At 35.5% G+C, this 13,865-nt stretch overlaps 1 protein-coding gene across 1 annotated transcript in view; it reads right to left on the minus strand.

The window, feature by feature from the left end:
* The window catches only part of LOC149896615 (uncharacterized), an 84,421-nt gene that overhangs the window by 6,177 nt on the left and 64,379 nt on the right, over positions 1–13,865 (minus strand). Inside the window, exons 35-48 of the mRNA XM_090117437.1 lie at positions 12,998–13,131; positions 12,153–12,292; positions 10,993–11,154; positions 9,936–10,651; positions 9,122–9,313; positions 7,636–7,688; positions 7,175–7,304; positions 6,424–6,561; positions 4,506–4,669; positions 3,715–3,806; positions 3,244–3,377; positions 2,290–2,411; positions 1,411–1,555; positions 476–606 (exon numbers count right to left, since the gene is read on the minus strand). Of these exons, the coding sequence (XP_089973563.1) occupies positions 476–606; positions 1,411–1,555; positions 2,290–2,411; positions 3,244–3,377; positions 3,715–3,806; positions 4,506–4,669; positions 6,424–6,561; positions 7,175–7,304; positions 7,636–7,688; positions 9,122–9,313; positions 9,936–10,651; positions 10,993–11,154; positions 12,153–12,292; positions 12,998–13,131 (2,453 nt within the window). The remainder of the gene's footprint in view (positions 1–475; positions 607–1,410; positions 1,556–2,289; positions 2,412–3,243; positions 3,378–3,714; positions 3,807–4,505; positions 4,670–6,423; positions 6,562–7,174; positions 7,305–7,635; positions 7,689–9,121; positions 9,314–9,935; positions 10,652–10,992; positions 11,155–12,152; positions 12,293–12,997; positions 13,132–13,865) is intronic.

Raw genomic sequence — 13,865 nt, forward strand, 5'->3', positions numbered from 1 at the left:
CGCACCATAGGATTTATATCCATAGAGAACTATGTCGCGGATCTCCTTAGGGGGCATCCATTAATTAGGTGAGGTATTCAAGCCGAGTCGAATCTCACTTAATTCTTATTTCGAAAATTCTCATAAAAACGTCTCACGTTTGACAATTAATGGACTCCCCCTAAGGGGGTATCCATTGAAATATTCGAACCAAAACTATTGTTTTAACCATTTTTATAGTATTAAACACTTATTAGTTATTACCTAGGCACCATAGGCTCTATATCCGTGTGTGAAGGTTCTCTATGTCGCGGATCACGCTTGGCCGGTTTGCGCGGCTTCTTAGGGGACATCCATTAATTACGTGAGGGAGAAGGAGGGGGTCGAATCTCATTTAAGAACTTATTTTCGAAAATTCTCATAAAAACGTCTCACGTAATTAATGGACTCCCCCTAAGGGGGTATCCATTGAAACATTACCAAAACTAATTATTACCTAGGCACCATAGGCTCTATATCGGTGTGTGACGGTTCTCGATGTCGCGGATCACGCTTGGCCGGTTTTCGCGGTTTCTTTGCAGGCGCTCGGGATATACAAGCTGCACAGTACCATTTGCCGCGGGGGTTCTAGAAATAATTAAGATATTAGTATTTTTGCATAAAAAAAGATTAAGGGCCGATTTTAAATGCATGGATAAAACTTATTCGTCGAATAACGTACTAAGCTACCATTTCAAAAATGTATTCTTTGGCCGTATTTGACAGTTTACGTGACATTTTAATATTATCGTGTAATACTTTATTGGACGGATAAGTTTTAACTATGGATTGAAAAATCGGTCCTAAATAAATATGTTATTGAAGACTTTTGCTAAGTAATAAATACATACGTACTGAAATAAGATAATTAAAATATTGCTATGAAATAAATGTTACAAATGTGTTTGCTTATTTAGGTGTGTGTATACGTTAATCTATACTAATATTATAAAGCTGAAGAGTTTGTTTGTTTGTTTGAACACGCTAATCACTATATTATGTTATAAAACACAATCTCTTCGCGGAAGGACTGGTTACAAAGGTTACAAGGTTTGAATATTGAACGAGTGCCCGAGCTTCGGGGTTTGACTATCACTACATAGTATAAAACAAAGTTGCTTTCTATGTCCCTTTGTATGTTTTGTATGCTTAAATCTTTAAAACTACGCAACGGATTTTGTTGCAGTTTTTTTTAATAGATAGAGTGATTCAAGAGGAAGGTTTTACATAGTATATAATTTATTAAGTTTAAGACAAAGCGGGCGAAGCCGCGGGCGGTAAGCTACAACATATATAATATGTATGTATACTGTTATGTAAATATGACTCATCCCATGTACCCAATCCCTGCACAGGATGTGTCTGTCTGTCTGTCTGTCTGTCTATACGCACCTTCAACAGCGGCGGATACAAACAGTCCGCGTGGTAAGCCCTCGAGCACAGGGCACAAGGCAACAGTCTCCCCCCCCCACTGCCGGCCCCACACACGATGCATACACGCTCACCGCGGGCTTTGTTTACGCATTCCCAGCAATACCTGTACACAAATAACAATGGCGTTATTAGAAAAAATTGGTTGTCTGTAAAGTCGGTTTACTGACGATAGTTGAACGTGACTACGTCTTAAGGCCGATTGTGCTTCTTTGTCGTTCGTTCCGCGCTCTCGCTCGCACTGCAAGCCTTACATGGAACGCCTCAGAGCGAGGTAACGCCGCATGAGTCATGTTTTTTCGTGCGTGCAGCCGGCTCTATCGAATTATAAGACGTTGTCACGTCAAAAATAACAACACAGATTGTATTATAAAATGTAGAGAAAACTAGCTATGTCGCACGGTTTCACCCGCGGACGAACCAGCGGGCAATATTTCTACAGCACATGACGTGTTATTATACAGCATAACTTACATTTCTGTAAAGTTTCATAAAAATCCGTCCAGTAGTTTTTTCGTGAAAGAGTAACAAACATCCATCCTCACAAACATTCCTTTTTATAATATTTGTAAGACTAGCAGTTCACCCACCATTTTGTGGAGGACTATATTAATAAAAAAAGAAAATGTATGCGTGTACTAGTGTACACACTTCTTTATTTATCATAATATATTATTCACCTATATAACTGAATTACAACCACAGTAAATAGTAATATATTAAAATGCAATCACTTGCAACATACTCTCTAAAACATGGGAACTCCCACTATCTCCATCTTAATTTTGCACATTCGTTCACTAAAACAAGACTAAAATATAAAAAAAAAACTATACATACCAATCGCCCTCCGGTATTTTATCCATCCGTGGCTTGAAGCAATAAGTGTGATAACCCTTATCACAACCATCGCACAGTAGCAACTGATCCTCATTATCACCGGACAGGCAGAATTGACAGTTCTGTAAAATAGCCAATTTGCGCTTACTAGCCCGTCGTTGGCTCGCCTGTTGTTAATGTGTGGTTAGTATTTGTGAAAAGCAAAAGAAATTAAATTAAAATTAAAGGATAGAGCGGAAATGGTGATTTATATGAAAAAAGAGCGTGTCTGAAGTGAAACGTCTTTACTAAGAAAGATGCCAGAATCGCAAGAAATTAAAATAAATAAAAAAAGGGTTAGGATAATGCAGAATTAAAAGGTTTGTAAATGATTTCAATAAGAAAGATAGGTTAGAAATTAAAATGGCAGAAATGAAAAGGAAAAAAATTTAACTGTTATTTTTAATGGTTGTTATCTAATTTGCAGAATAGATAAAGCAAGGTTAAAACTAAATGCTGGTGCAAATAAGAAACATAATGCAAAAAAACGTCAAGTAAACAATACAATTAAAAAAGAGTACAGATAACAAAAAGCTTATGAAATAATAATGTTGGAGTTAGTACGAGTTTATAAATGTTTCATGATGTGTGTAAAATTGTTAAATATCCTAATTAATTTAGAATTTTAACGGATTTTAACGGATTATTAACATGATTTATTCATATATTAAGGAGCGCAATTAATTAATATATGAAAAAAAATATTCCTTGTTACTTTCGTTAATCGTTTAATTCTATCTGACTTTTCTTAAGATGAATTTGCAATGAAAATATCAAGATTATTAAGTCTTATGTATTTAATTATTTATTCTTGGCACAATACAATAAAAATTTCCAACTAATTAGATTTAAAAATGCCTAAGAATTTTTAATTAAAATTTCAATTCTAATAAAATAATAAAAACAAATACTTACAGCTTTCATAATACTCTTGTCCCACGCGATATGAGTTTCCAATGCGTTCAACAGCATCGCAATTTGCGCAGCCGTACTGCACCTTGATACCGCGTCGCGCCAAGTTGACAGACCGCGAGCTATGCCTTTTGTTTCTGTTAAATATTAATTTGTATTTACAAATAAATAATTTGAACATAATGTAAGAACAATTTCATCAATATCGTACCAGCCATTTTTTATCTGTTTCAAATTATTAAAATTTATATCTTAGTGCTCTTAAGTTCAATTACGAATTCAGGACAAGTTATTTAGACATAACAGACAGACAGACTTATTTTTCTATAACTAAAGAGAAGGAATTATATTTTCTGTATACATATTTATTTGGTTTTGAATAAAAAATTCTGAACTAATAAATAATCGAAATATTCTAAGTAACAAAATATTTACTTCTTACTATAGATTACGTTAATAAAATACTATTATTACCTTTAGTTTCACTCGCATCAGAATTATTAGGCGATGTCGCAGATGAACCGTGTTCGCCTTGCAACATGGCGCCCAGATTTGCGTCGTTTGTGCTGAAAGAAAATAATTAATTTAATTATAATTACGTGACTTATTATTATTAAGAATATTGTATTCCAACATCACAAAAAAATATTATACATAGAAAAAAAATCACACCGTTTAGAGTATTGATAGAGTAGTGATCTGCTAACTAACCTAGCCACATTTAAGTATTTACATATATAGTCTGTCCACTATAAGAATTGCCTTTTGACAGCTCAACGGGTGATACCAGAAGTGATGTCCAAAAGATTATCGATTGTGATGCCATTCCGATTATAAATTCAAAATATTATCATAAATCGAATCAGGTACGTAAATAATAATTACAACGTTAACATGTTAATAAGATATGTAATAATAAGACCACATATCTACGCATTTTATGTTAAAACTAAACTAAACTAATATTTTATTATTTATTGGTTTCTATCTTACAATTTGGTTGTCTTGTCTTTATGTTTAAATTATATTATAACATAATAGAAGAGTTTTTCTGTATCGGAGCTATCCAATAAGTGGGCGGGGCCTGTCCATGAAGTACAATAATTATTTGTATGACATTTTAACATAGACAATACAATCCTTCATAGGCGTGAAGCTGTCAAAAAGCAAATAATATAATGGACAGAGTATAGTTTTAAGTATATAATTTACTAACTAACTAACACACACATAATATAGACCCCACCCCCACCTACCTCCCGTACCTTTGCACGAGCGGGGGCTTCAGATACCGGCGCTCCACGTGGGCCTCCAGCTGCGCCAGTGTAGCCCTTGCCCTCTGCACGGGGGACCCGCCCCCGGGGCCTGCGCCCCGCCAGCCCTTCACTTGCATGGAGGCTGCTAGCACACGCTCTTCTAGGGCTTCCACCTGGAGATTATTTATTTTTATTACTAGCGGTGGTGGTGGTACATGCTTACATTTTCTCTCCATAAGAACCATCCTCGTACTTCAAGGAATATTAAAAAAAGAAGTAACGAAATCGGTTCAGCCGTTCTCGAGGTTTGCGTGTGTCAAAACATTTAGCGATTCATTTTTATTATTAAGATTTATGTTTTAAGAATCTACAACTGTACCCGTAAAAATAGTCACATGATACAATCACAATAAGCCGATATAATAATATCATATTAAAAATTAGAGTTACGATCGATCATAGACAATATCAATAGAAATATATTAAATAAATAAATATTTCAGGACAATTTTCACACACGGCACGATCTGATCCCATACTAAGCTGTCGCTTGTGTTATGGAAACCAGATGGCTGATAAACATACATATATAATTTTAAAATAAATACTTATATAGAAAACTAGCGGTCCGCCCCGGCTTCGCCCGTGGTACATATTTACGTTTTCTCTACATAAAAACCATCCTCGTACTTCAAGGCAGCGGCGGCCTTACCCATTGCGAGGCTCCGGGCGGCAGGCCCTTTGCGAGGCCCTTTGCAAGGCCCTTTGCTCTTCGTGAAAATATATTGTATGTGATGCGAAAGTATCTAGGTCTGGTTGTTTGGTTTAGGTATTTGTTATGTTTGAGGAGAAATGATAAAGTTATACAAATGAATAAAATTTATATATTTATACATAGAAAGATTTACCAAATTAACAAATACAGAGATGATAAATTTTAAAATTGATGTCTGCGGCTTTTCCTAAGGCTAAAATCTTTAATTAAAGCACAATAATCCAACGAATGAGCTACGTCATTTTCGATTGAAAAAAAACAAGGGCTGAAAGCCGATCTTGTGTCATCGAATTCCTCAAATATGTTTTAACTAGATTTCCGCCCGCGGCTTCGCCCGCGTTTTCAAAGGAAAACCCGCATAGTTCCCGTTCCCGTGGGATTTCCGGGATAAAACCTATCCTATGTGTTAATCCAAGTTACCCTCTATATGTGTGCTAAATTTCATTGTAATCGGTTCAGTAGTTTTTACGTGAAAGAGTAACAAATATCCATACATCCATACATCCATACAAACTTTCGCCTTTATAATAGTATTAAGATTAAGATAATTTAAGCCTCGAAAAACTCCTTTCAGCAGACGCAACTGTCACAGGTGTGGTGGCAATAATTCTCAGGACTATTTCGATAGTGGGGTAAACTTCAGTTAATTTGTTTTCTATTATGTATTTCAGCATCGAGATAATATCGTCGTTTCGTTCATACACACGCATGAACATACTCAGTACACGCACACATTTTCATTTTTTTAAATTCGCTTGGGTGGGTTGTTGCGCGAGGCCCCTGCAAGAGCGAGGCCCCGGGCGATTGCCCTGTTCGCCACCCCCTAAGGCCGCCGCTGCTTCAAGGAATATAATAAAAAAATAATTATCGAAATCGGTTCTGCCGTTCTCGAGTTATGCGCTTACCAACACATTTTGCGATTCATTTTTATATATAAGAAGATTAACACCCAGACACAGAGCAAACATCTATGTTCATCACACAAATATTTGCCCCAGGTGGGAATCGAACCCACGACCTCTGGTTTTGAAGGCAGGGCCTCTACCAACCAAGCCAACCGGTCAGTTCAGTTCAATTATATTAATCTATGGATAGATCCATAGGATCCATAGATAAATATATTAATCTAATAGAAATATATCACACACTCACCATAGCCAACACCCGCGTGTCCACTCTATGTGCCGTCTCTACACAATGTGCCCCGGGCTCATCGGGTAAAGGGAACTCGCCCTCACAAGGGCTGGCTGTGAACTGAGTTCGTGTGGGGTCACCTTTGTCTATGTATAGCTGAAATAAAGTAAAATGGGGTCATTTATTTATTTATTTTACTGTTTAAAACAACTTAACAGTCTTAGATACTAAAATATACAAAAATAAAAGCAAGAAGCAATTATTTATCACTTAATGGTCGTTATATAGACGTAATAAAAACCTCTAGACACAAGCGAAATATAAAAAATGGGGTAGAATCGTAGACGTTAGAAACAACTAGATAATCGAAACAAGAAAATATTACTGTAAAATGGGGTAACATAGACGTAATATGAACAACTATCTAGTCTAGACATTCGAAAAAAATAAATACCGATCGAATTGAAAAGTAATAACTCTGCCTAATAGACACGTAGGCAGAGTTTTGCTTCGGGCAATTTTGAAACGTGATTTTTTATCATACGTAGGTGTATATCTCTATATATTATAAAACAAAGTCGCTTTCTCTATCCCTATGTATGCTTAACTCTTGAAAACTATGCATCGGATTTTGATTCGATTTTTTAATAGATCGAGTGATTCATGAGGAAGGTTTACATAATTTGTTAGGTTTTAGACAAATCGGGTGAAGCCACTGGTGGAAAGCTATGTATTAAGCTAGTTATACATAAAAAAAAAAACAAAATACCTTATTATTAACAGTCGGTAAATGTTGCACAAGCGACGCATGTAGTTCCCTCTCTCTCACACCTCGCGGATGTAACGAATCTAGAAGTGATTTCATTTGCTCCGAGTCCGTTATACGCCACCAGCCGTGTCTGCAAGTGGGAAGTGCTGTATCGGTTTTGATGCAACTATTTGGATGGATAACTTTGTTTTTTTTAAAGAGCTTATATATATAGAGCTATATATTAATTTTTAATTTTCTTAAGTATTTACAAAAATATACTCTACATATAAGTAATTATTAAAAAATAAACTAAAAAGTGCCTTGAAATAGTAAGTACTGGACAAATTTTTAATGAAAAAGGCAAGAAATCGTCAAGATCGGTTTATCTCGAAAATTCTGAGGAAAAAAAATCGAATTGAAAACTACCTTCTCTTTTTTAAATTGGCTAAAAAAGTAAGTTTTATAATTATCTAAATTACCTTTCTTCTAATGGCACAGCCGTTCCTCCAAGCTTCTTTGGTAGACCGTGTACCTGTGATATAATACATAATAGATTTAGTTTACATGTATATGTCGTGGCCATATCGTAGATTTGCTCATTTCATGATATGATCGATCATTTCACGAAATGTTCGCATTTCATGAAATGGCCAACATAGTTTGATCAGATCGTTAAATCGTCAACGTTTCACGATATGGCCATCCACATTTGGCCAGATCGTATAAAATTTAAAGAGTCCATAAAATATTAAAATTCAGAATATTCTAAAAACTTGTTTAATGTCATTTAAGTTAGTGCCGCGGCAGCGGCCGGCGAATGCTAGAAGCGAATCGTTTTTGTAATAAAAAACAGTTAGGTTAGGTTAGGTTAGGTTAGACTTTGATAAACAACGTACGAGCCGAGCGAGCAAAGCGAGCGTGCCGCGGCAGCGGCCGGCGAGTGCCAGAAGCGGATCGCTTTTTAAAAAACAAACAATTATAATACTATAGTAGGATATATAAATATATATCCTAAAAGAAAAAATGCGTCTTAAATTATTTTATTTAAGACGCATTTTTTCTTCAATACATTGTATAAGATATCCACATTTTCCATAGTACTCGAACCGTCGTAAATTCTTTGCTATGACTTTCTTCATATTGTTATTAAACGAATTATGAAGTTTTTAACTGCGAATAATTAAATTTTCGCAAGCGGCCGCCATCTTATCACATAAACACAGAGCTTGCAGCGCCTCTACCAATGATTAATGTAACTATTTTACGATATGATCAAATAATTTTGATCATTTCATGAAAAAACCGCGCGTTTAGTTGGCCATATCGTGAAACGATTTCTTATCATTGATATGCTCAAGCCACATCATGATGTGGCCAAACTAAATTGGCCATTTCACGAAATGCGACCATTTCGTGAAATGGCCAGTCATATCATGAAATGAGCAAATTGACGATATGGCCACGACATATACAATATGAATATTATAGTTAATTATTATTAATCGTATTATGTGAATGTCCCTTTTTTATATGAACTTTTTTGAAGTGAAAACTTCTTTAGCGGCGTTGAGCACTTTTTCTGTAATGGGTATAAAATCTTAAACTCGCGTCAGGACACGTGACCTGATCGAAAAAGCGTAAGACGGATACCATTCCAAAATATCAAACATGCTCAACGTTAATAATCAAGTTTTCACTTCTGCCGGCACTCCCCCAGTGCAACCCGTCTTTTTTACTAACTGATTTTTTTTAATTTTATCTATCATATCTGTGTTATTCTGTCCGTACGGATTTGTGTGTACGTGCGTACGTATTTGTGTACATGTGTACGAGTTAGTTTGCGTGTGTACGCATTTGCGTATGCGTGCGTGTGTACGCATTTGTGTGTATGTGCGTACGTACGCTGTACGGCGTACGCTTTTCCAGCGTATGCGTATTTATGAGGGTATGTCTGTCTGTTTATACCTTGCATCGTTCCAACTGGTCCAATTCCTCAGGCGACATCTGTATAGGCGGTGGCGAGTCACAAGTCACATAAGTAGATAGAGCATTAAAGTTGAGTAAGCCAAGGGAACTTAGTCCTGAGGCTTTGGCCTTTTGTAGGGACATGTCTGCTTTGGCTGAATCCGCTTGTAGCTCTTTTTCTAGGTCATTCTCCTGTGGATTATTAAGTTATTATTAATTGTAAGTTATTATTTTTCGAGTATTTTTGACAAATTATAGTTTTTTCAATCTATGTTGTATGTTTCAATAGTTGATTTAAAATTAATTGCCTGGATACTCGGATAAAAAAAACGTAAAGAAATGAAGTACAAAAAAAAATTTCTTCTTGGTATAGTAGTGATTGCATTAAACATAGATATACTTAGAAATCTAATTTAAAGTAATATTTAAATTTGATAAGCTACTTTCTTCATGGAGCCTTATTAATAAACTGACACATGGCATACACTAAAGATTTCTCCATTTTCCTAATGCATTGATTAAACGGGTTAAAGTTTTATTTCATATCTACATAATTATTATGCGAACTTTTACAATAATTGTATCTTTCTAATATCTATACTAATATTATAAAGCTGAAGAGTTTGTTTGAACGCGCTAATCTCAGGAACTCCTGGTCCGATTTGAAAAATTAATCGGTGTTAGAAAGCACATTTATCGAGGAAGGCTATTGGCTATATATCATCACGCTAAAGCCAAAAGGAGTGGAGCAATACGGGTGAAACCGCGGAGTACAGCTAGTCGTTAATAAATACCTGAATTAAAAAATAATTACCTGTTCCTTGCACTCCGTTTCTCGCACCGTATCATTCAAACTGGCGTCCATCATTTCCTGATCTAACCCGGACATTGTCAAACTGGAGTCACTGTACACAATATTGCACGGCACTTGAACACTCGTCACCATACTGTTCAACGTGAACAGACTCGGGTCGTTCAATAGATGTAGATTATTCGATACGTCCCATTTGTGACCTTGACACATCAACACTTCGGCACATGTATGCTCGTTATCACAGTATTTAGGTATGTCCTGTTTTTCCTCATTGATATTTGAAAGGAAAGAATTTTCGTGTCGCAGTATGGAAAACCATTTTCCATCTAGTATTTTTGAGTAGAGATGCGCGTGAGCGTCTATTTCTTCTTCTTTCGTGTCTTCTTTCTCATCTTTGACTTCGCTTTCCGCTTTTTTCGCGGCGTCTAATTGTGAGGACACCGCTTCCGCCATTTTGCGTAACTCCTCTAGATTGTTCACTAGATTGTCTTTGGTGTCTTCCGGTTCCGTTTTGTCTATGGTCTCTGTTTTGGCGGGGTTCTCTAGTTTGACGATTTCCTGCGGTTTGTCTATGGGTTCAGCTTGTGCGGCGAACATTGGCTTGTGCGACGGTTTCTGAACGAGGAACGCGGTGGGAATTGAGTCTTCTATATCTAACATGTCTTCCTCTTCGTGACTCTTATGTTGAATGTACTTTTCTTCCATTTTTATTGAGCCTGGAATACAAAATTATTCATTTGAAGATTGGTTATATTAGGACACTAGGATTTGTTTAAGAATATGTATCAAGAATGAAAACAAATTTATTGCACAAAAAACTTGAGTTAATAATGCATTGATGCCTTATCACTTATAAGCAATTTCTTCCAGGCAACACAGACAACATAATTAGATAATACTTTTGTAAATTAGTGCATATTTTTATTCATACAAAAAAAAATATTATGTGGTTTTAAATAAATAGAAATATACGTTTCCAAACTTGTGATTCAACTTAATTAATAATTCCCCCTATCTTTTCCACAAAATTATCAAAAACAACACATCACTTCCTCACCTTCGACCTTACACACAATCTTGTTAGGTTCATACTTGATTATCTGCGTCTTATCACTTAGATTGAGTTCTGTTTTAATACTCTTTAGTTCTAGAGCTTCGGCTTCTGCGTCTACTTCTGTTTCTTGTGGATCTTCTTTTTTGATCTTCTCTTTCTCTACTTCTGTGAATATAAATAAATAAATAAATAAAATAAATAAATAAATATTATAGGACATTATTACACAAATCGACCTAGTCCCACAGTAAGCTCAATTAAGGCTTGTGTTGTAGGTACTAGGCGACGATAAATATAATATTTAATAAATACATATCTTATATATAAAAAAAATTCTCGTGTCACAATGTTAGTCTGCATACTCCTCCGAAACGGGTGGACCGATTCTCATGAAATTTTCTGTGCATATCGGGTAAGTCTGAGAATCGGCCAACATCTATTTTTCATATGTACCACGGGCGAAGCCGGGGCGGACCGCTAGTCTTATATATAAAATTCTCGTGTCACAATGTTAGTCTGCATACTCCTCCGAAACGGGTGGACCGATTCTCATGAAATTTTCTGTGCATATCGGGTAAGTCTGAGAATCGGCCAACATCTATTTTTCATATGTACCACGGGCGAAGCCGGGGCGGGCCGCTTGTACATATATAGATAACACCCAGACCCAAGAACAAATAATTGAGTTCATCACACAAATTGCCCTGACCGGGGATCGAACCCGGGACCGTCGGCTCAGTAGGCAGTTACTTTATCACTGCGCCAACCGCGTCGTCATATATAATAATATGTACAGGTAAAGATGATATTAAAAGAGAAAATTGTATTAATTTCTTGTTGTTTTCATTACTTCGTACAGAATTTGAATTTTCTTGTTTCCTTGACAAATTCATCTTATAATATTTCATTGGCATTTTTGTTCAAAAGAATAAAAATTGAATAAATTTACTGTTTTAGAAATTAATTTACATTGAGCTTCCAATTATAAACTTAAATATCCTGTTTTTATTATATCAGTTACAATTCTTTTTCAGCCTTTTTCTAATGACATACTATATAATATTTAATAATAATAATTTATCAACTAAGTGGCGTATTCTAAACATAATTATATTAAATCATATTGTAAGCTGTTAAAATTTTAATTAATAATTAATATTTACCCGTATCGACCTCCATTTCCGGTTTGCACTTATCCCTCGCTAGTCTCTCGTGATAGGACATTATTTCCGGTTGAGCCGATTCCATGCCTTCTACGAACACACCGCCGCAACTGCCGAGCCACCAATAGCGACGCCAATATCTAGGGAATAGAAATTATTTCTACATTTATATATGAAAAACTAGCTTTCACCCACGACTTTGTACGTGCATCCCCGTTTTTCCCCGTTCCCGCAAGAATTTCGGGAAATCCTTTCTTAGCGGATGCCTACGTCCTAACATCTACCTGCATGCCAAATTTCAGCCCGATACGTCCAGTGGTTTGGGCTGTGCGTTGATAGATCACTATATCAGTCACCTTTGAGTTTTATATATATATGAAAAATTAATTTAATAACCAACAGACACAGTAGCAGGGCTAATATTTACGGATATTAGGATAATGGAAAAAGAGCTTGTGTACCGATCACACGTGTCAAAAGTGAAACTTCTTTACACACACACTGTGACACTACACAGCATGAACGCTTTTTTTAATATTACAGAAAATTCGATCATTAGGCGGGTTCGTAGCCTTATATATTTTTTTCAATTTTTTCAAATTATTAAATAATTAAAGATTAAATTTATTTATTTTCTTATCACAAATGCACAATCAACACATACATTATTAATCTATATATCTTAACACTAACATTTGTGAGACACTGGTGCCCGCGATAAGTATAAAATACTTGTGTTACCTGTCACCAGGCCCCCAATCATTAACAATCACATCTATCAGATAAACAATGAAAGTGAACATGAATTTGAAATATAATTTCACACCTTAAATTAAATAAATTACCTATCCTGTCCATAACAAGACGCTCTTAACGAATGTGACGCGGCCGCCAACTGTAATTGCTGCTGTTCCGATTGACGCAGAAGTTTCTCGAGTTTTCGGGATAATTCCTCGGAGGACAGGTTTTTGTCTTCATCCTGGATAAATTAAATAAAGAATTTTAGGTTTTATTAAAAAAATAAAGTATCTATATGAAAGGAAGCTGTACCAAAAATAGTTATAACAGTTTTTTTGTTCATTTTGATATCATTTTACTATTGATATTCAATAAACAACTACACTTATAAATAACACGTATAGTATTATTCAGAGTTTACTAATAAGTGATCGACTTTGAACCATAACTGGAACGAAATAAGGTGTTATTTAAATTAATGTCAATGACATTTTTTCAAAAGGCGTTTGTAGCGTAGTTTTTTATAGTACGTCAATGGGATAAAGCAACAATAAAAACAACAAATATAATTTTTAACAAATATAACTTCTTGTGAAAGAAATCTCAAAATCTGTCCAGTAGTCTTCTATTTACAAACAGTCGAACAAGTTAACTGACTTTCCTTTTTTATATGATTACTTTAGATACAGTAATTTACTACTACTACTTGTTTGACAAAATTTTAAAACATTTTTTATTTATTTATTTCTATGCATAAAATACAGTAATCGACCGCCTCCTTGGTACAGCGGTTGACGCGTGAACGTAGCACCGAGGGGTTCTGGGTTCGATTCCCGGTGGAGACGAAGAAAAAATGTCTCGGTCTGGTAGGACACAGAAGGCTGATCACCTACTTGTCCCTAAATCGATCAGTGAAACAGATGTATAATGAATCTGCCCCTTACCCCACTTGGGGACATGGGACTTCACTATAAA

Source organism: Colias eurytheme, chromosome 28 (assembly GCF_061535395.1).
Source record: "Colias eurytheme isolate Ceu_HAF_F1 chromosome 28, ilColEury1 Martin Lab GWU primary, whole genome shotgun sequence".
In the NCBI taxonomy this organism is placed as follows: Eukaryota; Metazoa; Arthropoda; class Insecta; order Lepidoptera; family Pieridae; genus Colias; species Colias eurytheme.